The 18,677-nt window shown below is 43.3% G+C and overlaps 1 protein-coding gene across 6 annotated transcripts in view; it reads left to right on the top strand.

Moving 5' to 3' along the window:
• Nucleotides 1-18,677, top strand: part of PHF2 (PHD finger protein 2) — a 97,766-nt gene that overhangs the window by 37,705 nt on the left and 41,384 nt on the right. For all 6 annotated transcript variants that reach the window (XM_037383672.1, XM_037383674.1, XM_037383671.1 and 3 more), the window contains exon 4: nt 16,610-16,695. In XM_037383672.1, coding sequence (XP_037239569.1) covers nt 16,610-16,695 — 86 coding nt within the window. The remainder of the gene's footprint in view (nt 1-16,609; nt 16,696-18,677) is intronic.

Below are 18,677 nucleotides of genomic sequence, written 5' to 3'. Positions count from 1 at the left end.
AAAGCAAGTGCTGTAACCTGGGCAACTTCTCATCAAAACTGTGATGTTACGTTTTGCTTCCCAAAATCACAGCTGTGTTGGTTGTATGCAGCCCAATATTTTGTGTGGCTTTGTTTCCCTTTCTTTCTTTACTGCTATCAGTAGCAAAAAATTACACAGTAAACTCAATATTAATATAACAGTTAATAAAAGACATCATACTGCAGAGCATAAGAAAAAATGTCAACTGGAAAGAGCCACTCTGTGGTGTATTGCCTTGGTCTGTACATTGCCTTAGTGAGAAGAGGTTGTTGGAAAATATCATTCATTTTAAACTAAACAGTAAGCCTCCTTGGAATTATATCTTAATACAAAAGAGAACGTCTTGGACAGTCTTTGATTTAGACACACTGCATTTTAAATGTGTCCTAATTATAGTGCTCATCGCTTAACATTAATTTAATGAACATCCTCATTTATATGGACAAGGTTGGCAAATAGGAATTAATGCCATTAAAACCTGCAAGTCTCCCAAAGGAAAAAAATCAAAAGATCTATGAAGAAAATGTAACCTTATTATTTATAACAAGGCAAAGCACAAAATCACCAGCTGTACATTTTTGTAGTTGTCTCAGGAGCCCTTAGCAGACACAGTTTGGAAAGGACGAGCGCTGGGCTGTGAGCGGCTGTTGCCTGCGCAGCAGGTGGCTGGCAGGGAGCTGCCATGGGCATCACTCTTGCTGAAGCACAACTTGCTTTGAGGAACTTTCAGTCTAAGGTTCCAGTCTTGCAGGTGGACCCCTGGCTTTGTTTTGGACTCAGTTGTATGGATCAAGACCTCCTCTAAACAGCTCCAGAAATGACCACAGTGGTTCATCAGGGCCCAAAACCAAGGAAGACTTCATTGTTTTCTTGGTAGATCTGGAAAAGCATTGATGATTCACATCTCTGCTTTTATCGTTTAATTGCATGCTGATATCAGAACTGCTTGGTTTTGAGAACCACTACCTGTCAGATTTTCTCTGTAGGCATTGATTTCAACACACATGGGAGGTGGATGGTCCATTCACTCCTTAAAAAACTTTAGCATCCTGACCTGTGTTTCAGTGAAGTTGTGGGAATTCAGGTGATGGCAATGACAGTTTTTTGCAAGCCAGAGAGACCTAAGGGTACATTATTTTAACAAAGGGGTGGTGTAGACCTACACGGACCCCTGCAACCCTCACAAACCATCCTCTTACAGGAGGCTTCGGGTGTGGTAGTCATCACAGCCAACTCATCGTGTGGGCTTTAATGGGGTGTGGTTGACACCACAGTGGCAAAGCTTTCCATCTAAGTCCGGCTTGATTGAATTACTGTTAGCGCAGACTCATTTTACTCCTTAAATATGATGGTGATCTGCAATATTTAGCTCCTTCTTACTGAGTTCAGTGAGGAGAACTTTCATCATCCTTATCCGAATCCCACAGTGCAGTTATTTAAGGGGCAGGGGAGCACAGCTGAGCTTTAAACAAAGACTTAAGTGTTGCCACTTGGAGAGTTATGCCTTGTACAAGTGCTACTTGGTAGAAAAATGCTGCAATTAATGGCCTAGATTGTGTAAAATTTTCTTACAGAATGGCATTCCAACTTTGGTGTGAAATCAGCGATGAGTACATGCTGAAGGACTGCTTGACTTGGGGACTGAGTTTATCAATAACTGATGTATCTGAGGCTTTATTCTTAACTCTCTGCCGTCTACACACTTCTGCTGTGTCAGTCTCTACCCCCAGACTGCAGGCAGCATTTATGCTGAGCGGTGAGCACTGTGCGTTGCTGATATTTACAATCTTAGTGGCTGAAAATGAGAGGCTAATACACTGTTCCTGTGTCTTCTGCCTCCGAGTCTTGTCGGTGCCGCTTAGTATATGTTGGGGTGAGTGTGGCTAGTCCTGTCCCTAGATGGGTGACAGTGAGCAATGTAATGTCTGTCATCTACATGGATAATCTTAGACTCTTAGGTTCTTTGCAGATACAGTAGCCTCTGAGCGTCTCCCAGATACAATCAATAGTAATTCTTTGCTGGACTTCATGGAGTCTATTGAGAGTCAAGACTGTGGTTACACAAAATTGGTCTTTGTGTCTGTCTATGCAGGTTTATACAAGTATGGACATAGCTGTGTCTTCTTTGTCTCCAGTGGTGGATAGCTACAGAAATGATTTATTTATTTATTTTTAAATTCTGAGAGGATAGGTGATACATTTGACAAGTTCCACTATTGATGTCAGAGGATCTAAGTTTATAGAGTTTTCTTCTGCAAATTGAAGTGCTTTGCAGTGAATTAAAAAAAAATAAAAATGCAATGCTACAATTTAATCAGAGGCTAAACTGAAGGAAATAGTTGGTTTGAGTATTACTATGACAAAAGGGACTGTAAGATAGAACTTCCTCTGAAACCCAGGAAAAAGGTGTTGACACAAAATGAAAACACCCAGTCATGAGAAGATGTGAGGTGGATCTGTGCATATTTGAAAAACAGCCTTAGGAAGACTGGCATGCTTGTACCTTGTCTCAATACAGGTGTTTTTTCCCTTTGTTATTTCATTTTTCATATTTAGGTTTCTTTCTATTAATAAGACATAAGCAGATCCAAATTTGGCTCCCACATGCATAGAAGGGGATGGACTCTAAGAGTGCAAATTGGCTCAGCTGATTAAAATTTTTGTGTGAATTTACATTTTGCCAGGCATTTTAGCTCAACACCTTTTTGATGATTGGGAAAGTATTGTTTCTACGGTACCATGATGCTGGTGTCAGCCTCTAGAAGACAGTGTGCAATAGGAAATACACATCTCATTTTTCATATGAATCACTATTTAAGTTCCTGGATCAGGAAATATGCAGTAAGGATGTTTCACAGTTTATTTATGTTAATATTTTGTCTTCTACATGGGTTTCCTGTCTCTTCGGTACTATTTTCACTTTGTAAATATATGTTTTGCTTAAAGCAAGAATGAGAGTGAGATTACATCTCTGCCTGTCGCATGACCTATTTATTGTTGCTTCAGAGAAGCAGAACTGTGTCTTTCTGCCTCTTAGGTTCTCATGGAGAGCAAAACTAAGGAGTGGAACGATTCATTGGTGTGCACACCTAAGCAAAGACCACCACCATTTCCTTGGTGAATTTCTTGCCTTTTGTAAGGGAACATTTTGAAATTAGTGACCTGTAACATGTTGAAATGAGCACGGAGACACCTGTGACAGGACATTGAGATTTTCATGCTGCTCATGGTAAAGATTGTTGTTTCTCTGGAACGGCATCCCAGTGTTTATATTGCTGCCTGCGATTTAGTGAACATCCATCTCCAAAAACCTGTTACTTTCCTGATGGAGTGCTGGGGTTCTTGGGTGCTATGGGGAAGGAAATGGGTTTAGTCTCTGGAAATCTAGGAACTTACCTGTGTCTCCAAGACTGCAAGTTTTTGTGAGCGTGGACCCTCAGGAGTGGTGTCTGTCCATTTGCACTACAGCTAGGCTGAAGTGTACGTAAGCTCACCAGCAGCAGTTTTAGGTTGGTCAATTTGAGAACCGATGTGAGTAGCAAGTAGCACAGGCTTCACCACAGCCTAGAACCCTGTGTGGATGTGCAGGGTCCTAGACTGTTTGGTACCCACTTGCAATGGAGTCGTAGCCTCCGTTATTGTCAGGGCTGCAAAAGCTAAGCTTAACCTTTTCCATGAATGCCTAGTGATGGTTGGAGCTCCTTGCTGTCCAGAATAACTTCAAAGACTGGTGGATTTGGAACAGTTGTGTTGAACATGTTCAGTATTCAAACTTAAATGTATCCTGGTTGCTTTGACCAAACTTAATTAATAATTACTTTAAAGAATTGTATGAGTAAGTGTGAAGAGGTTATTGGGTTATCAGAATTTTTCAACAGCTGTCCTAATTTACATTCAGAGAAGTGTGTGGAAGAGTAACCCAGGACGCCCTGGCATGTCCCAGTGCACCCCTGAAAAGTAAGTCAAACTGTTTGCTCAAAGAATCCTTCTCTTCTCTCGGGTCACGTTTTGCAATCTGAGGATTTAAGAGATCAAAAAAACTGTCAACCCATTGAAACACCTTCTTAAGAGCAGAACAGTGGTGGCTTTCGAGTTACACGGGGAGAAAGCTTCTTGGAGACTACTCTAGGGCAGGAACAGTTAGGGGAAAGACAGGCGTACCGTCACTTTCGAGGGAGGTTTATTGTAAATAAACAGTACTTGCTTCCAGGGGGTTATTCGGCCACTGCTTACAGCTTGTCATTTCTCCTGGAGGGAGCAGAACTGCAGGTCTGAGCTTGCGTGAGGCTCGCTGAGCTAATGACGGCTCACAGGGCAGTGCTGCCAAAGCTTTTCCGCTAGCTCGGGTACTGCGAGTGGTGCAGCTGCAGAAGTGCCAGGTGCAGCTTTACCGAAGAGATAAGCAGGCTGCGGTTTCCCCCCTTCTTCCACCCTCGCTTCACACTGCAGCAACAACTGTCTGGCTGCTCCACCTCCCCAACAGCAAGAATGTTAGGGCAGAGGTTGCCCCTGGGTGAGGCACTCCCCCAGTGTGACGGAGCCAGTGGAGGAGGTTATATGAGCCTGGGCAGAGCGTTTGCTAATGGAGCCGTGTTGTTCCAGCACGTGAACAAGCTGTGTGGCACCCTGTAAACAGACCCAAGAGAGTAATTTGATTCCAGCCTCTGCGGAGGAGCAATAGTTGAAGCTCTTGTCTTGAAATCCAGTGTCCAGAGAAGAGGTTGGAAAGCACTGCAGGTAACTTCACCTGGTAACTACAGCACGGAGACACTCTGCAGGTCATGAAGCCTCCATGTATGTGTGTATATCATGTTCTCACAAGTACATCTCCTAGGTGCAGGCGAATGTCTTAGGTTCAGGTTGTGCAAAACCTCTAGTTTACAAGTTCAAAATGCCTTTTCTGGGGATAGTCTCAAACATAAATCTAGAATCTGCTTTTTCCATGAGTTTCCCTGACACTGAACACCTCACGTAAAGCTTTGTGGTTCCTAAGCACTGTGGGGGTTTAAATGGGTTTAAATACAGAACCAGGGAATCTGAATTCTTACGCAAGCTGATGTTTGTAAAATAATCTCTCAGCTCTTCCTGGAGGCTTTCTTGATAACTGGGTGAGAATGGTGATGTTGGCTGGCTCTTGCAACAGGGAGGAATTTGGCATGCAAAGGAGAGACAGCGAGGCCAGAAGGAAGGTGTGGACTGCATGTTGACTTGTGTTCAAATCCCAGACAGCTGCTGCAATAAAGAAATAGTCTTGGGTGCACCAGGAAAACACTTTGCAATAAAACTAGTAGAGCAAACTTCAAATCTGGGTAGTTTGTTAAGGGAGAAAATGGTATTACCATGCCGAGTTGTAATACCATCAATTTGTTGACAGCCATCAAGATGTCAAGTAAATGGGACAGATTGTTGCTAATTACTAAGTATTTATTTGGACAGGTAAATGTTATTCTACACTGGGCCCATGTTAGCACCACTGAATATCCAGATTGAGGAGATGAAGGCATAATGACACTGTTGGGTTCAGGCACCGACACCTCTGTGTAGCTCTTTGTGCCTTAACGAATGTGCCGGAATGGTTGTCATCATGGGTGGCTCTTCTAAATTAAAAGAGCTTTTGAGTTGATCCTGCTTTCTTGTAAGATTGGCTGGCCAAAGCCTAAAGTGTTTCATATCTTTTTTAGTTTCTCCAGGAGACAGAAAAGAGTCTTCTAATCCAGCAAGTTCCAGGGACTCCTTGAAATCACTGTCTGCCTTTAGCAGACTTTTGATCTAAGAAAATAAACCTGATGTCAGTAGCCCTACATTTGCTCTGTGGAGGATGTCAGGAAAACATACAGGACTCCACAGACCAACAAAGGTTGGGAAACCACTGCTAAGTAATTACATTAGCTAAACATGATATTAAAAGAGATAAAGAGATTTTTTTGTAACAGCTCCTTGGGGCTCCACTCCTCTTTCTGTGTGTTAAATATGTGAGATCGTGGTTCTCTGCATTACTCCAGTTGGGAGAACTGTATGTTTTTAAGAAAGGAAAATTAAATTAGCCTTGTGTTTGGTACATTATTGAGCACTTTTTTTACCTGATATGAAATTAGGTAATTTCTGTGGCACCCAGGCATTCCCCTGTGCTGCAATAATTCCCAGCTGAGCAATTAGGGCAATTTTTCAGTCCTTTGTGCCCAAAGAGCAGCCCAGAAAGACTAGAACAGCATCCAGAGTCTGGCTCGTAGTTGAAATACATCTACACAATTGAAGGAAAGAAAAATGCAGCCAAACCTGTGCTGCTTTGTAAGGAATTTGGCTCTGCAGAGCCTGAAAGGGGTCAGGAGTGTGACCAAGGGATGGAGAGTCATGGTCAGGTGGCTGCATGGCAGAGCTCACTGTCTCTCAGCGTAACGGGGACGAGCAATTTAGCAAGCATCAAATGCTTCACAGAGTTCATTTACTAACAAGAATATGTAGTAACTAACATATGGCTCAGAGGCTTCAGAGTGTGAATACCAGTAATGTAAATCAGACCTGGGCTTCTAAGTGGCTCCGTGGATGATTTTAAAAATCGCACCCATTTCTTTCTTCAGCTTCACGCAGCTGCTTGCTTCATGACAACCCACCCCCCACCCCCCCCACCCCCCACCCCACACACACCCCTTGTTTTTTGCTGCTTCTTTTGGTTTGAAAAATTACAATTCTTCTTCTAACACGTTCCTTCCTCAGGTGAAGCAATGGTGTAGTGTGCAATGTATTTTAAGGACTCATCTTCTTACCATCAACTCAGAAGAATCTTCCTTATGGTGTTTTCAGTGCAAGTAGAGGCTGAAAGTGGGTTTTATGTATCTAAGCCGCTGGAGTAGTTCAGTATTTTCTGCTTAATGAATAACAGCAATGCAACCATGTAAAAACAGTAACTCTCTGAAGAGTGTTTTAAACTTATTTCCTTTGTGATATGTTGAGGTTACAGAAATCACTGGGGACTTCAGCAAGTGGATCAGATACAATGCCTTCAAAAAACAGGATGTCTTTTTCCACAACAACTAACCTGCTTGCAAAAATAGTGACTGAGGACGGATTATCATTAATAGTGTTCAGTGTAATAGAGACAAAGCTATTATAATTTAGGGAAATATATCCTATAATAATAGTTGCTAAATATTATTTGTTTCTGGTGTTTTAAAACTTGTTTTATGACTCAGGCTTGAACAATCTGAATATTGATTACATAAAATTTGTAATTCTATGAATGTCATTTAAATCCTCAATGTCTGCATTTTGTTTCTATGCTTACTTTTATTTTAGCTTTCCTTACAATTTGGGTGCACCTTCTGAAAAATGTTCAATCTGTGTTTTTAAAACTCTGCCTGTGAGTTTTGCTCTCCAGAGCGCTCGGTGTGGGTTGCCCCTTTCAGCAAGAGCAGCAAGTCCCTATCCCAAGCAGCCGATCATTTCACATCATCGGGGTTTGAGATTTATGTTGAGCCCTTTGCAGATGTGGCTCTGTGATAAACATACAGGTGGACCATCCACTTGGATGCCTATGTACTGCAGAGGTAGGGTCTTGACACCAGAAACTGGGCAGATTATTATCCCTTAATCAAGGAGGTACCAAGCACCTGCACTGGGCAGGAACATCCGTGAAGTCCCTCAGCCATCTGGAATAAAAAAATATTCTACAGCTGGCTGAGTTGGCTGTAATGTTTGTTTTTCAGTGAGGTCCCAATTTTGCTCACTTTTACAAATAGTTTTATAAAGGTCAAGTAATCCATGCTTTCTCCCAAAGGGCTAATTCTCTGCTGCATACTGCCTGCAAACAAGTTTGAAAAAAAAAAAATGCAAAATGAGGTTCAGTCAACCGAAGAGGAAAGTTTATCCAAGACAGCAAAACTCATACAACTGGCTGAGGAGGAGGGACGAAGAAGCAGAGACAGCAGTTCCTTGCTGCAATTCAATCCTGCTGGCATTTCTCACCCGGACTGTAACAAACAGATTTACTCTGTTCGTCTTTCTAAAAGTAAAGGGCACCTACTTTATAAGCAAGCGATTAACTCCCAGTATAATTGCAAAAATCAAAAAGAGTGGGCAACATCCCCATGCCCCAAAGAATTACCTAATAATAAATAAGGTAGAAATGGTGATGCATCCCACCCTGTGCCCTGAGAGAGCACAGCTCTTTCTCTGGGTGCTGGGAAGGGTGGTGGGACCAGGCTTTGCACATCAGAGGGGACGCATATTTGAAGAGTAAGGAGAGCATCACTTGCAGTCCCCCATTTCAGCAGCGGGTCCCGTTCATGCCCGTCTGCTCGTTGGAGTTTGGATATGGGTCTTGGGAAGGGCTGGTTTGGGGTTGCTCTGGGGTGCTGGCGCTGACCTCACATCCCGCCGGGACACTCAGGGCCAGCCAGGGCTGCTGCCCCCCCATGCCCTCCTGATCTGAAGGGCTGGAGCACACTGCACCACCCTTACCCCTGTGCTCGCATTTAACAACACGCAGCCAGCAGGAAGCTGCAGGACTGATGCTGTTGTGCCTGTTTGCTGAAGTAAAACTTTTTTAACTTCATGGTTCCAGACCCAAGTACTTGAATGATTTTGTGGCTTTTATGGGCACGGCAACTATTCAGAAGCACGGGTGGCATCTGAGTGATTTGAGTACGTGTTCTGTGTCGGCACGCAGTATTCCTGGTATATGCTGTATGTACTTGTTTGTAGCCCGGCAGCAATAGTTGCGTGGACATTTCCTTCCTAAGGCGCAGTCTAAGGTTGCTTGACGATAGTCAGCATCGCTTAGACAGTATGAAATCACCAAGAGTCAGGCTCTCTACTGGCTATAGCAGCTACACCTTCTTCTGGTTCTTCCTCTGACCTCTTCACATTGAAGGAACATGGTCAAAATTGTGTAGAACAGAAAAGAAGTCCCTTCAAGATTTTTGTAAGCCGAAGGAGGCTGATTCTTCCTGTTTCAAATACACAGTGTGTTTGCTTTCAACGAGCCCCAGCGTTGGGCCTAGAATTGCGGAAACCCAAATGTAAATTTTAGTTTAAAAAAGTAAGCGTGAAAATGTGTGGAGCTGTGAAGCCCAGGAAAGGCTAATGCTACCAGGAAGATATTTATTTGTGAATTCCCACAGGAGAATTTGCAGGCAGTAGAGAGAAACCTCTAAGGCAAAAGCTCTGCGTGGAGGTAGCACAACCCAGCACTTGCAGAGATTGGCATCTTCAAAGCACCGAGCAAGTGTTGGTTAATTATACTACAGCAGCCTTCGAGGCTATCAGGCAGGTATTAATATTACTGCTTTACAGGTGGAGAAATTGAGTCAAAGAAGTTACGTCATTTTCTTGGGATTAAAGGCAGTCGTAACAAGCCGATCAGCAGTGCAGATTTTCCTTGCCTTTATGTTTGCCTGTTGCTGAAGCTGCCGTGCTGCTACTGGGTTCCGCACAGGTACAGTTTGGCTTGGAGAGGAGGTCTGTCCCTCTGAATTTATGTTTCTAATGTGCCAAGAGTGAGCGTGTAAGGTGACGTGAAATACTAGCTGTCCAGTATAGCTGGGGTTATCTCTCGTTTAGCCACTAATTCAACAAGTCCCATGTACTGGACACTTGCATGTGTGCCTGAGTCAGCAGACGTGGGGTTTCTCCTGCTTGCTCTGAGGTCTCCTACCAAAGTGATGCTGATACGTGTATCTTTCTGTTCTCCCAAATGACATCTGAACTTGCTGTTTTGCTTTAACCGTATCTGACAGCAGGCTTGAGGTCTAAAATATTCTTCTATGTTTTGTGAAAATACATGGCTGATTCGATGAGACAAATCCTTCTGCTTAGGAAAAGGCTTGTCTGTTTGCCTCTTAGATGCTGGAAAGCACACATGGAAGAGCCCTGGTCAGAGTTCACCTGGTAACAGCCACTAGAAAAACAGCACACGAGATGCAAATCCAAGGAACAGCTCATTTCGCTGCTCTTGGAAAGGCCTCTTTCTTTCCCTTTTTTTTGTATTTCTTAACATCCCTTGTATCCATGATGTTGGCCATTGCATTTCTGCATGCAGTGATGTGGACACAAGAAACTGCTGTCACTTAACATTGGCCTGGCATCAAAAGGTGAAGTGTGAGTCTCTCTGCTGCTGGGAAGTCCTTATGTTCCTGTGCAGTACCTGTATATTTTTTTCAGATGGTAGAGGCTTCCGAAACTGGATGGGTATCTTCCTTACAAACAACACCTTGTTAAGGAAGGGCATTGTTGTGCAACGCATCATAAATGTCACAGCAAAAAATTATACCAGTTGTTAAGGGATAGGGATGAGCTCAGGTTAATTACTAATTATTACCTTTATTACCTACAAAAATGCCGTGAATACCTCTTCTGCACTGTGATAGCTGCCCCACCTGGGGCTTTGATGCTTTATCCTCATGAGCCGGGGTGGAGCGGCTGGTTGCTGCTTGGGAGCCAGCGGCTGGCCTGAGCCCCTGCTGCCTGTGCCCCTGCCAGACCCCCAGCACGTGGGAAGGGCCCATCAGCACAACCCTTCACCCTCCTGGCTTACAGACCATTGACGCTATCTCCAGCTTCTGGGAGAAGCAGAAGAGGAGTGTGGAATCAATCACCATTTTCCAAGACTTAGCGCAATGCTGGTATCCCAGGTTTGTGGCTGGGAATAAAAGTTACTTGCATTTGGACTGATTCAGGGAGGGAAGAAGCAGCAGATGTATGAAATAAGTATCAAAGTGTCATTTTTTACCAGTGTTAAAATTCTCTAAGATTTCAGCGTGCTCCTGGTAAAGGTTGAAAACAGAATTTACGTTAAATATACAGAATACAACAGCTAGTCCAGTGATTTATTTGTTAGTTGCAAATTCTGAACAATATGTTTGTCCATGGAAGCAGCAGGCACTGAAGACCTGTGCCCTGCGTTGGGCTGTGCCGTTGGCCTGCTGGTAACCTGAGCAACCCCCCCCAGTCCTGCCCATGACCGGTTCCTCAGCTACAAAATGGTACAATTGTACTGACCTTCTTGGCAGATAAAGTGTACGGTGTAGGGAGAGGTGGGCTTTTCCCCACTCTGGAAATTGGGACCTGTAAGTCGGGGGGTGAGGTGGGGGTGAGGGTGCCCCTTCCCATCTGCAGTCAGCGTGGTCCGTGGCTCTTTAGCGAAGAGCGAAGGATACAGCATCAGCCCTCCAAGAGCGTGCAGGTGCTGAGCATCCTGAGGAGCTGCCACCATTCCCATCTGTGCTGGCTTCCAACTTTTCTTACAAACTCAGTTGTCTGTTTGAACACCTTATATTTCGTCTTTGTGCTATGTTTGAAGAGTGCTTCTCAGGAGCAGATGAAATGTACAGCTTTGTTTTCAGAAGTTGTGATCTTAGCTTATTTTTCCTTTTGCTCTATTTGTGAATCAGTAGATTTTGTTTTCTTTCCTATCAACTAGCCTTTGTTGGTTGTTTTATTTTTGATGTTTTTCTATACTTGTCTTCTGGTTGATAATGGAGATTACACGGTTTTGATAGGATGGATATTATGTGGTTTAATTTGTCTCCTAAAAATTACTTATATGTCATCTCACTGAAGATGACAAATCAAGGTCTTTATAAACACTCATGTTATAAAACCACTTCCAATTTATGCACCTTTTATTATTGTTGCCTGAATAAAAAAATTGTCACTAACTTTGTCAGAACACTGAAATTTGAACATCTCTTCATTGTGGACAGAGAAGAAATATAATTTTAAAGTTGCAAAGGACAGAGTTTCTAATAAAAATGTGATTTGTAGCCTCTGACTGCAAATGCTTCTGTTTGTGCTAATTCTCGTTTAAGTCACTGTAAAATGTGTGATATATCAGCCTAAACAGCTGCACTATCAAAGGCTTTACTTTCTGTTATTACTATTTTTTTCCTGTAACAGTTTTGGTAAAATTCAAATGCATCAGTAATAATGTTTTACTTTTATTTCATTATCAGATTAATTTTACATTGCCTTAACCTGAGTTAAGTCACTTAAATACCACTTTAAAATCAACCATTAAATTGTTTTCAATTGTTCCGACAAGGTATTCTTGGACACACAATAATGAATCACTTATGCCATCTTTACTGCATTTGGACAAAAATGTGGAACAAGGTTTCTCTAGGTGAGCACAGCGGTGAGGGGTGTGTGCTGGCTGCTGCCACGGGGCTGCTGTCCCTGTGTCCTGCATCCTCACCCTCCTCACCCGCTGCCTCCCTGGTTCCCAGCTGGCAGGTTACAGCTGCAGCCTCTCACGCGTTAACACCGATGGGACAGCGAGTGTGAGGCTTTGGAGGTTGTCTGGGGAGAATTTTCTTTCCTTACTTGCTTATTCTTCACCGAGTAAAAGTTTTCTCCTTCTAATCTGCTTTGGGAACCTGGCGCTTTCCCCTGCCAAATGCCTTAATTGTCACACATCTAAAAAGCAGCAGCTGGAGATGATTCACAGACAGAGACATCCACCCCTAAATACTTTGTTGGAGGACACCCTCTTTGTACCCGCACACAACTCCGAGTGCAAAACCGTGGTGCCTGTGAGGTACCCTTGCTGTGCAAACAGGAGAATGTGTTTAACAATCTCTTTTGCAGACTGCTGGGGCATAAATGCTGCACTACTTGATTTGTGAGTTCTTGCAGCAGGGCAAGATCTTGCTGGGATGTCAGCACACTGTTTTGGGGTGTCTTACGGGCTTTTTGAAACGGATTCTTGGTCTGCTAGTACAAATGAAGCAAATAAATCTGCTCCTGCTGTTGTTCACGAAGTTGCTTCCAGCTCTGCCTCCCACCGCACGACCCTCTGCTCCCTGCGCATCCTTTTGCAAGCTCTGCCTTGCAAACTGCCTTGTGGTTCCTTTGCTGGACCTCTTATGTCCCTTTTTATCTCATCGGTGGATCTGAATAATCACAAAAGTGCTACCGAGAGCTTTACCCAGTTCTTCTCTGTCAATGGTAACACATCCAGGGCTCATATTGACATATTAGTGTGGGGCTGGCTGTGCAGGGCCCGTTGCTGGAGGCTGCTCCCAAGCACGCCGCCTGGGATCCTGCGCTGCCTGACTCGGAGCCCGTTTGATCGTTGTAGGGGGTCAAACGCTTGGCTCGAGTCTTTTTCATGTTTGTGTTTCTCTCAGGCAAATAGGGTTGAAAAAAGAAATTGGAGGGACCAAAGTGGAGTGTTCTCATGAAAAAAAAAGAAAAAAAGAAAAGAAAAAAAAAAGTGAAACACAAAGTGCCATTCGTGCTTGAATCTGGGGGGGGGTAAGGGGAGGGCAGCGCTGTTCAGCTGCTAGAGATGACTTGGTTTTCTTCAGCTGGAGAAATGCTTTGATACCATTCTGTTGTTAATTAACCACTCAGAAAAAATACATTTGTAAATTAGGCGGGAGACCGCTTCAGGACTCTGAGCTGATTCCTGCCAAAGCTGGCAATCTCCTCCTGGTTCTCATTCACAGGTGCAAATGCTCTGGAGACCAGCCCAAGGGTAGGTCACTGCTGTGGAGCTGACAGCCCCACTGCTACCAAAACCTTGCCCCATAAAACCAAGATAGCCAGCAAGAAATCTTTGTTCCTCTTCTGGCAGGAACGTTCATGAGGGATTGTCTCTAGCAGTCTGTCTTTAACTATGGAAATTCAATTTATTATGCCTATATATTTTCATGTGGAAGTTCACAAACAGTTCTGCTGGTGGAAATACCTGGCAAGTCAAGCTCTGTTTGTTGAGAAAAGGGGCACAAACTGGAACTGGTGCACATTTTGGTTAAAGATTACCTGAGGCATTTCAATAGGGTATTTCTTGAACAGTTTGTACTTGCAGTTTCCCATACAGCAGGGACAGCAGCTTCTGCCCACGAGTAGTTGTAAATGGCCAAACTTTATTCAAAAGCCATGTTGTAGCTGGAAAAGTTGACTGCATCTTTTAGAGGACTGTTTGAGTTTGAGGTCAGTTATTTTTACTTCTCTGTTTTGTTCTAGTTAAATATTTTTACTTGCTCTCAGAACAATAGCTCCCACCACACTGAAGTCTTTGCCCAGTGCAGTAGCTTTTCATACCTCCTCCTGCAGCAATCCATGCAGCGCCCAAGGGTCTTATCTCCTTAGTTTAGCTAAATATAGACTTTTCAAGCCCTTGTATAGAGCCTAATCCATACCTTTACTAAGCTTAACAGGCTGAATCCAGTGGCATAAGCAGCTGACGCAGCTTTATGGGTAGAGGAATCCTCTACATTCTCTTATGGTTGCTCTAATCTGGCCGGGTTTGTTTAAATTTTCTGCTGCTCAATCTGGTATTATACTGCCTGTATATACTGAATCTGAGGACTGGATTCTTGTGATGGTTTTTCCTGTCCACAAACCAACTCCTCAGTTTTCCATGCTGTCTGCCCAGGGAGACCCAACAATTTTGTGTTTTTTCAAGTAACTGTTTAATAAAAAAAATAATCAGCCAAATCTGCAGTTGCTTTTACACAATTCCCCAATAATGTCCTGTTTATTGGCCTGTCCACAGGCTGAACTCAAAAATGAGAGCTTCTCTGGCTTTGGTTGCAAAGCTTCTCTCACCCTGTGCTCTTTGGTTTGGAGGGAGCTGGGTCCCCTACGCAGACTGGCAGCTGCAACAGGATGAAAATATCCGCAGAGTTTTCTGGCAGGATCTTATTTTGACAAAAAATTTACAATGGTTATAAAAAAGGTTTGTTTCCATATCTTAGCTAGTTTGGCTTTTCCCGGCTTGGTTGCAGACATCGGTTTGTTGATGCTCTTTCTAAAAGCGAATAGATCTGTGGTTTGTAATCATGATGCGTACAGTTACACACCAGCTTGTGCCCTGGATTCAAAAGTGGCTTCAAACCCACCTTTGTAAACAGAGAGGGTTGTTGTGCATTTCGACAGTTACTCCTCCTGCCCCAAGCGTGCGTGTGTTTGTGTGTGTGCATGCACACATGTGCACACCCCCCACCACGGACATCAGAAGAGCTCTGAGCTCCATGGAGCTAGGTAGCTGGTTCACAACAGCAGTGATTTGCAAGGCTTAAAAAAGCATAGAAGAGGTGGGCATGCATGATCATGCGTTATCCTTCCTTTATTCGTGCACCTTCCTGTCTGCCAGCAGCCAGGAGTTTAGGGCCTTCCTGCATCTAGACCCTCACGTTCAGTAATGGCTGGTGTATCCAACCGACATGAATTTCTCTAGTTATTTGTTTGTAATTCTGGACTCTTTGGTATTGTCTTAAAGAGACTGAATACAGTGAGTGGTTTGAGAGATTCTGTAGGGCACGTGGCAGAACTGACCCACCCTGTGGCCTTGCCTGTGGGAGAGGAACAAACAGCCTCTCTTTTACTTCCTATGGGTCAGAAGCAGCAGCTAAAAACTCTTGAATTCATCTTCCTGCTCTAATCCCCACTTTGTACTGCTGGCGGGATGCGAGGAGGCTGAACGCTACCGTATGCATGGAGATGGCATTGCCATGACCTGTGCCCAAACCCTTTCTACAGCAGAAGAGATGTATTAGTGTTTTCTGCGAACTGAAGAGCACTGAGAAGGCATTTCAGGTGGTGAGGTAGAGACACTGCAGGAGTGCTCTTATCGCGGTATGATCTAGCCTTGTTTGTGCAGGTGGTTAAGGTGCAGCTACCTTTGTGGCCTCTTGTGGATCCTCTTGACTAGTTGAGCTCTCATGGAGCTGTGACACAAGAGCTGTATCTCACAGCACCCAGCTGAAATTCTTTTCTGTGCTGCAGATGTGCTTGCAGCCTGGGCTACTTCAGACCGAGCAAGCAGAATCAGAATCCTGTTTGCTTTTCCTCCATTGGGAGAGGAACAGTGCCATGCTGGGGTTTGATTATTTGACTTGCTGTGCGGTGTTTTGACTGTGCAACGACTTCTTATCTTGGGTACTTCATTCCATTGCAGTTTAGTTTTGTTTTTCCCCAGCGCTGTGCTCTGCTATTGGATTGTATTGATGCAGCATGCCCGCAGGCCACGCTGTATTGTTGCATATGTTGTGCCATCCAAAATAATCTTGGTGGGTGTTCTAAGCAGCTGCCATGATACAACCCATCTTTTTGGCAACAAGCAGTGCTGTGAGCTATGTGTCTTCTTTTCCTCCTCATCTTCATATATTGTAATAGGGATGGAACCTATAGAAGTCTTGCATATGGTATAGCTTGCCAAGATTACTCTGGTACCTAGCAGCTGTCCATACATGCTTGGTAAAGAAGATGTGTTTTGTTAATTAGGTTTACGTGGGATGGTGCTTGGAGAACTCTATGTAGATACAAAATGGTCTCCCTGGGAAAAAAAAAATCTTTGGGACTCTCTGCCATATTTTAATAGAGGTCCACAGTGAGCTGGTAGTGGACTTCTGACTGACCCCTTTTTTTAGTGCCACATCAGGAATGCAGGCTGCAAAAAATCCCATCTGACTGTACTACTGTAAGGAGCACTTAAGCTTTGCTTTGATGCCATCATCAGCAGACAGCATAGCTGCATAGTAAATGCGCAGCTTATTGGGGTTTGTTTTTTTTCATTATTCATTGTGTGCTTGTGTGTTTGGAGGTGGACTCAAGCTAATGTAGTATTTGCCTTCATATATTCCAGCTGTGTGGGTGTTGAAGAAGAAGAGGCACCAGATATTGACATCTATCATTGTCCAAATTGTGAGAAAACCCACGGGAAGTCTACTTGTAAGTATACTTGCACAGCTGCTCCTCACACAAAGCAGATTCTGTATGTTTAAACAAAAGAAGCTAGGGTGGTGGTTTTTTCCCCATTACAAAAAAACGTGCCTGAATGCCATGTATCATATTATATCGATACTAGAATTCAAACCATGAGGTGAAAAAAGATGTTAGGGGGAAAAACCATGGGTTGAACTGTGAAGCTTTGGATGCAGCTCCCTGCCTGGCCTTTTGCAATGTGTATGAGCTAATGCAAGGCATCTTACCTGCAGAGCTTGAGTCGCCAGTCCCGGCAATGAAAATGATGCTTCCTTCCTTGCCTGAAATTAAGAATTGTGAAGGCACTTAGTACTGTGGGCTAGAAAAAGCCTACAGAAACAGCTAGTTCAAATACAGGGAATTTTGGAAACTACATGGTGGTTTTTGTCTTTGAGTGAGGAGAGTAAGAAGCAGTATGTTATGCTTGGCCTGGATATAAAACTAGCGATTTCAGTGGCAGTCAAAATTGTAGGATGCACTAAGGGTGCCAATTCTTGCAGTTCTTTCACAGGAAAAAGTTCTCCTGAGTAAAAGTGACAGTTGATCTCAGTGGGAGTTTCGTCTGGGAAAGAACTGTAGGATGTGTTTACTTTGGTCAGATTAATTCACAAATTCTTTCTATTATACAAGGGGGAAAAAAAAGGGGGAAAAAAAAGAAGCTAAACCAATACATGTAGAAGATTAAATGCTTTACTTGAGAGCCATTTACTGTAAATAAGCAACAATGATGCACAGAGGTTCTCACTGCTCTGCAGCCTTACAGCAAGACATAGAGGAAGAGCACTGTGCTCATCTCCCAGGATCCAAACAAATCATAATGTTCCTTTTTTAGTGCGAAATAAAGGATGGCTGGAAGCTGACTTCTGTTGTGTTAAAATTCTCTAATTGTAAACCCAAGCGATTATTTCTGCACTGCTTTAAAAGTTAAAGTTTCAAAAATTTCTAAGGGGTAAGGAGAGGAGTCTGAAACGTTCATTTTTGGGGCAAAAATTGGAATAATTTTTCCACTTTGACTTTTTCAAAATCAAGAATGACCTGCAGCTGTTCCTGTGTCCCAGATGTCTGCTAGCAACTTTGGTCCAAGCAGGGCACCTACAAATTGGGCAAGCTGACAGAAAAACCCTTGGGAGTCTTGTTTGAAAGACTTAACAAAATCAATGCATCCCCACAAAATGTTTTGATTTAAAAGTCAGCCTTTCTAATGTTTGGTTGGAAGATTTCTGACAAACACACTGGAAATCGTTAAAACAAATAACCACAAATCATCTTCAAGTGAACAATTTGGTATTAGAATGGGTTGCGTTGAAAAGGAGGGTATGACTGCAGATATGCCCAAGCTGTTATTGACCCAGTATAGAGGAAGCAGCGCAGGATTTCTAGCCTCTGTGAGTTTTGTATAACATTGAGATGTGTCTGATGCTTTGATTTCTTTCACTTTGCTTTGAATTAATAATGATGAAATGCACCTACTTTTCAGTGCGACAGGAAAAAATCAGACAGTAGCAGCAAAAGTCTGTAATCACGAATTGCATACCAGTCCTATAGAAACTGTGGTGCATAATCTTAGAATTCAAGAAATGTCAGTTTTGATAAAAAGATTACGAGTTTTAATATACCAGGTAAGACAAGGAGAGTTGAATTGACAGCAATCTTCTGATGCTTTAAGAAGGTTTTTGGCTATCTAATTCTTCTTATCCAAATAAAGATCCGACTTGGCAGTACGTCCCTCGGTCTCCATCGTGCAGCACAGCAGAAAGTGCTGCTGGAGTGCTGTCGCTAGTTATAGTCTTATCATTGTATGAGGTTATCAGTGTGGTAGGAATACAGAACATGATATCATTCTGCAGTACAGCAATATGCCTTTGTTTTCTCCCTTCAAATGCATTGCATGAAGTTTAGTAATGTACAAGGCCAATCATCAAAGTAGTTGAGTGTAAAAATTTCGGGAG

This window comes from Falco rusticolus, chromosome 4 (genome assembly GCF_015220075.1).
Source record: "Falco rusticolus isolate bFalRus1 chromosome 4, bFalRus1.pri, whole genome shotgun sequence".
Classification (NCBI taxonomy): domain Eukaryota; kingdom Metazoa; phylum Chordata; class Aves; order Falconiformes; family Falconidae; genus Falco; species Falco rusticolus.
This window is presented reverse-complemented; position numbering and strand designations above follow the sequence as displayed.